The 5,388-nt window shown below is 60.3% G+C and overlaps 1 protein-coding gene across 1 annotated transcript; it reads right to left on the reverse strand.

Moving 5' to 3' along the window:
• Positions 1-640: 640 nt before the first annotated feature.
• On the reverse strand, positions 641-5,120 carry CRABP2 (cellular retinoic acid binding protein 2). The gene is made up of 4 exons (XM_075563511.1): positions 4,892-5,120; positions 1,895-2,073; positions 1,635-1,751; positions 641-1,096 (listed from the first exon to the last, which is right to left on the reverse strand). Exons 1-4 carry the CDS (start codon positions 4,959-4,961, stop codon positions 1,046-1,048), a joined length of 417 nt encoding a protein of 138 aa, XP_075419626.1. The 5' UTR covers positions 4,962-5,120; the 3' UTR covers positions 641-1,045.
• Positions 5,121-5,388: the final 268 nt, after the last annotated feature.

Below are 5,388 nucleotides of genomic sequence, written 5' to 3' on the forward strand. Positions count from 1 at the left end.
CAGTGGGACGGGGAGAAGGGTTTGTGGCGGGGGTGGAGAGGAATTTGAAGAGACTCAGAGCTGGGTGTGGAAGTGGAGAAGACCTTGTTTTTCAGGGGAAGGGGAGCATCCAAGGGGCCTGCAAGACCAAGCAGCTGCAGGCAGAAGGGATCCATGGGAGGTTTCAGGCAGGGCGATGGGATGATGCAGACACAGAGGACTGAGACCTCTCTCCAAGAGACCTGGGCCGGAGCAAGGTCAGCCCGTAGGCGAGTATGAGCTCAGCTGCTAGACCATGTGAGACTGAGGCCAGGGCTGGGACTGCCGCAGATGGGGCTGGAGGAGGAGCGGGAATAATCGGAGGAGGCGGAGGAAGCGGTGCACTATCAGAGACGATGCACAGGTGCTACTTGGACGGGTGCCCCTGTAGGTCAGGAAGAGGCCCTGGTGACCTTGGCAGTGGGAGTAGGGGACCAACGGGGAGGATGAAGGAGAGGCAGAGGAAGCAGCTTCAGCGGTGAGTGGAGAGGTGACTGGGAAGGGAAAGGAAGGGTTGTACTCTCCCCAAACCATGGGACCCCCACCCTACGCTCCAAAGGCAAAGTTGAACGTTGGTCCGGCCCACACTTCTGGCTCATTCCCACTGAATCAGAGACGAGGCTATTTTCAAAAACATTTATAATAAAGTTAACAAAATAAATATTCTAAACAACATAGGCTACAGGGACAAAGAACAGAAGCCTCCGCCACTCTGGTGGCGGAGGGAGAGAGAGAGAGAGAGAGAGAGAGAGAGAGAGAGAGAGAGAGAGAGAGAGAGAGAGCCTACTTGGGGCTGGTTTGGGGCTAGGACTGCAGACTGGGATGGGTGAGGGCGGGCAGTGACTTCAGGAGGTGGTCTGGGCTCTTGCAATCCATCCATGTTTGGTGGCATGGGATAGGATGTGGGGTCAAAAAGGGCAGAGACCCTGCAGGAGGCATCTGGGTGGGGCGTGGTGGGGGCTACCTAGGAGAGGGCGGGGGAAGGGAGGGGCAGGGTGGTACACTTGGGCAGCCAGGACTCCGCCATTCACTCTCGGACGTAGACCCTGGTGCACACCACCTCGTCGGCCGTCATGGTCTGGGAAGACAGAAGCAGCTGCTAGCCTGGGTGAACCGGGGTGGGGGGGACCGTGCCTTTGGGGGGTAGGGGGGTAGGAGGTCCTCTGGGAGGAGATGGCAGTGTTCAAAGGCTCATGGCCTGGAGACCAGGACGAGGAGGGCCCCAGCGACTAGGCTCAGGAGCTAGGCCTCCCTGGGCAGCACCCTCGGGATGAGAGGGATGGAATCCCAGAGCCCTCCCATCCCCCTTCTCCTTCAGCCAGGCAGCTTTCCCAGACAAGGGCTAGGGTCCCTCTGGGTGGGCCCCTGCTGACCTGCAAGGCAAACCCCTTTTCAGGAAGGGAAATCCTGATTCTCCCATGACAGGGTGCTATCTTGTGGGTTGTGAGCCTTTGCCCCACACGTAATGGGCACCATTTCTAATTCCCACAGGGCACCATAGGGGAGGGGGCCAGCAGGTCCATCAGGAAGGTGTGGGGAACCAGCCCCAGGCTGCCCTGGCTCTTCCCGCAGCCCAGGTAGGATGGGTTGGCCTAGGTGGGAGGGCAAAGGCTCACCAGGATGAGCTCCCCATCGTTGGTCAGTTCTCTGGTCCAGGAGGTCTTCGGCCCCTCGCCCTTCAGAAGCCGCTGCTCGCAGACCAGCTTGTTCTCACTCTCCCATTTCACCAGGCTCTGCAAGGGAGGGGCGCTCACATGAGCTGGGCCCCCTCCCTGCTCCCCCTGCCCCCCCACTTAAGGGCGTCCCCCACTAGGCATGAGAAGGGACTTCAGTGGACTAGACTTTAGGAAGCCAGGGACATCTTCCTGGCTCTCACCTTACAGGGTCTCCCATCCACTGTCTGCTCCTCAAACTCCTCCCCGACCTTGAAGTTAATCTCGGTGGTGCGCACGGTGGTGGAGGTTTTGATGTAGAAAGTATCTCCTTCATGTTTGATTTCCACCGCTGGCTTGGATGCAGCTGCCACGGCGATCTTCCTGAGCATCATGTTCACCCCTGCGGAGAGGAGAGGGTCACCTTTCGGGGTGCTTCCGGCACCGACCTCTTACCTCTCCCAGGGGACACTGGAGTAGGCTGTTCTGTGAGTGGCTGGGGGAGAGAGGGAGTCTGTCTGGGTTCCTGGGCAGGGACATTGTGACCTGATGAAGCCACAGTGGCTCAGAGAGACCTTCAAGCAGAGGGTCTCCCACCAGGGTAAACCGAGGCCAGAAGTGAGGTGACCGGAGGCCCGCTGAAGCCCCCAGCAGCATGCTTGCTGGCCGAGGGGCACGGAGCAGAGGAGCCCGGGGCTAGGAAGAGCTTGAGTGCCCAACCTCCCCATCTTATAAACAGTGTGAACTGTTTGAAAATGAGTTCATGGCCTAGACACCCAGCAGGGGGGTGGGTGCAGACTCAGGACCACCCCCCTACCCGCCCCCTACCACCCCACTCCATCCCCGCCCCGGACCAGGCACACCTTTTGGTGCCTGGAAGGCTTTTGAGCTCCCTCCTGTTGCTCTTGAGTTTTACAGTTAAAGGGGAAGGCCAAGAGACCCCTGAGCCAGGGCTCAGAGCTTCTCTCAGCAGACAGGCTGCTGCCTCCATGCGCTGCTCTCCCCAAGGGAACCCCATCCTGACTCCCAAGAAAGGACAGAAAGGGGTCCCGCCCCCCCCCACTTGATCCCAGGGCCCTTGCCCCACCTCAGGTGGGTGAGTCCTTCTCATTCAGCATTGGTGGACTCAGTGTCCCCCAGATCAGGCCCCCTATCTGTGGTGTCCCTTTATTAGATGGACTGCTGAGCTAGGAGGGAGACCCCGTGGCTGCGGCTGCGGGGAGACCAGCAGTTGGGAGGCACTTCTGGCCCAGACCCAGACCCAGGCTTAAGCTCCACACCCCTGCTTCACCTGGCCTGGCTGCCTGCCCTGAACTGGAGCAGAACCTGCAGGGAAGCAACAGGTGGGGAGAAGAGGGCCAAGCTTGGCTGGCCCTGGCACGTGGGATTCCTCTGGCCCAGATTCCCTGGGCCTGGCTTGGCCCACACCTGGTCCTCTTCCAGATCGGGGTTCCTAAAGCAACGCACATCTTCTTCATCCTCAGGGCCAAAGCAGACCCTGCCGGGGTTTGGGGCACCAGGGAGAGGGAGGGGAACCCATCCTCTGGGCTGTTGATCTCTTGGGGCCAGGTCCCCAGGCCTAAAGCACTTGTTAACTGAGGTACATCTCACCCCATCCACTTGGGCAGAGGGGCTATTTCACCTCGGCTGTTCTCTGGGAAGTCCATCCTGCTGTCCTACACCTGACTCTCCTGTTATTAGTCACAGAATCCGTTACGTGCCCTTAGCTGCACCCTGAAGGAGAAGACATCCCCCAGATTCCTGAGCATCCCTGGTCAGGAGAGGGGGCCTCCAACAGGACAAAGGGGCATGAGAAGGGACTGAGGCTGCTATAGCGACAAGACCTCCAGCCAGCTTCAGCTGACCTTGGCCTACTCAAGACTGTGTTTGTCTAACAGGTCTGTTTTCAATCTGTCCCCCCAGCAGGGGCTGCGGAGGGCACGTGGCTCTGCAGGTCCCTGCAGGGAGGACGCACAGACTGGAGACAAACAGGGTTGGATCTTACTCTCCAGCTGGGACCTGGGGGTGTGCCAGGCAACCCCCACATCCACTGGGGCCAGAGGCCAGAATCCTGAGGTGGGGGGGGCGGGGGGGGGGGTGAGTGGCATGTAGGCTCCCTAAAGGGAACAGTTCTGTCCCTGGGTCTTTCATTTCAGGAAAGGCAGAACAAGAGCTGACATGATTCTCATAAGCATTGCGGTTAGACTGCAGGAAGAACCCAATTTCAAGGAACTGCTCTGCCCATGGCACTGCCAGTTCCTTCCTCGAGCCAGGCGAACGTGGACTGCGCCCTGCCCCACACAGGGTCTCCTATGGGAAGGATCCTAGGTGACTTTTAGGCTGTAGCCCCCCAGGTGCTCCTCTTAACTGCTGGGCATCTTGAATGCCATCTAGCCTCACCCCTTTCCAGAGCAAGGCCCCCAGCCCCAGCCATTACCACCCCTCCTCCTGGAAAGCTGGAGGGGCAGCCTGAGAGAGAGGGAGGAGGAGGGAACAGGGGACTTTGGGAAATTATAGTGGGGGGCAGGGAGGAGGGGAAGGGGTTGGGGTTTTACACAAAGCCATTTGCTGAAATCCAAGAAAGTGATAATTATCGGAGTGATTTCGGGACTCTGTGGAGTTGCACGCTGTAGGAAAATATTCGCCTCCCAGAGCAGGGGAGAAGGACTGACAGTGGAAAGAGTTGAAGGCGGGAGGGGAGGGGGGAGTAAAGATCACCTGATGAGTGGCTCCCAGCTCAGAAAGAGCCTACCCCCAGGAAGGGGGGGAGTGGGGGTGGGGGCGGGAAGGCGGCTGGGATGTCTAGGAGGACCCGGTTGGGTAGCCATAGGCTGCCATAGGTCCTGGCGCCTTTGTGGCTACCCAGTGGAAGAACTTCGGGGAGCCAGGTGCCCTGGTCAGCACGGAGCGGGAAGCCGAGCCCCCCCCCTCTCCCCCCCCCCCCCCGCACCTCCCTAGGGAAAGCGACCTCGTGTTTCTGGTTTCTAGTTGATTCACAGGCTCTGAGTCACCGCAGGAGCTGGCACCCCGTGGGCCCCGCCAGTGAAAGCAGGATTTCTGTATCAGACATGCAGCAGCCCCTTTCCCTGGAAATGCAGGCTGCCCACCTCCCACACGGGTGGGGTAGGGGGAAACCACGACCTCTGGTTCTTTCCCGTGCTCACTTCTGCGGACTCGGGCGCCCCTCTGTCCCTCCTGGGTGACCAACCCTCCTTCCTTACCCAGAGTTTTGAGCAAATCCTCAAAGTTTTCCGATCGGATGATCTTCCAGTTGCCAGAGAAGTTGAGCATGGTGGCGGTGCGAATGGGGGTCCCCGAGGTCTCTCGGCTGCAGCACTAGACACGGGGTCCTCCAATAGAGAGAGATGCTGCAGCCCTCGCAGGATCTCGACTCTCAAGTTCGAGATGGACCCCACAACCCCGAAGCAGACCAGGGCGCCGGGCGCCCGGGCAGCCTTTATACCGCGCTCGGCCCGCCCCAGCCCAGGACCGGTGCTGGCTCCGCCCCCTGCCCCGCCCCCGCCCCACCTTGGGGACCCTGGGCTCAGGCCCCGCTCTCCCATCTCCCCCTGGCCTCTGGATCGCGCCCCCAGGCTGGACCCGGAGGGCTCGCTCCAGCGCCAGTGGGTGGCTAGGACAAAGAGGCGGGCGTTAGGCGAGACTTGCAGGGTCCTGAAACCCGGAATTTGCACGGGTGGGGGTGGGGGTCTTGCGTCCA

The sequence above is a fragment of the Tenrec ecaudatus genome, chromosome 1 (genome assembly GCF_050624435.1).
Source record: "Tenrec ecaudatus isolate mTenEca1 chromosome 1, mTenEca1.hap1, whole genome shotgun sequence".
Classification (NCBI taxonomy): domain Eukaryota; kingdom Metazoa; phylum Chordata; class Mammalia; order Afrosoricida; family Tenrecidae; genus Tenrec; species Tenrec ecaudatus.

Coding starts and splice junctions, on each gene's coding strand:
- CRABP2 (XM_075563511.1), bottom strand. CDS start 4,961: ATGCTCAACTTCTCTGGCAACTGGAAGATCATCCGATCGGAAAACTTT. Junction 2,074..4,891: donor GGATTTGCTCAAAACTCTGG/GTAAGGAAGGAG, acceptor TCCTCTCCGCAG/GGGTGAACATGATGCTCAGG. Junction 1,752..1,894: donor TGGATGGGAGACCCTGTAAG/GTGAGAGCCAGG, acceptor CCTCCCTTGCAG/AGCCTGGTGAAATGGGAGAG.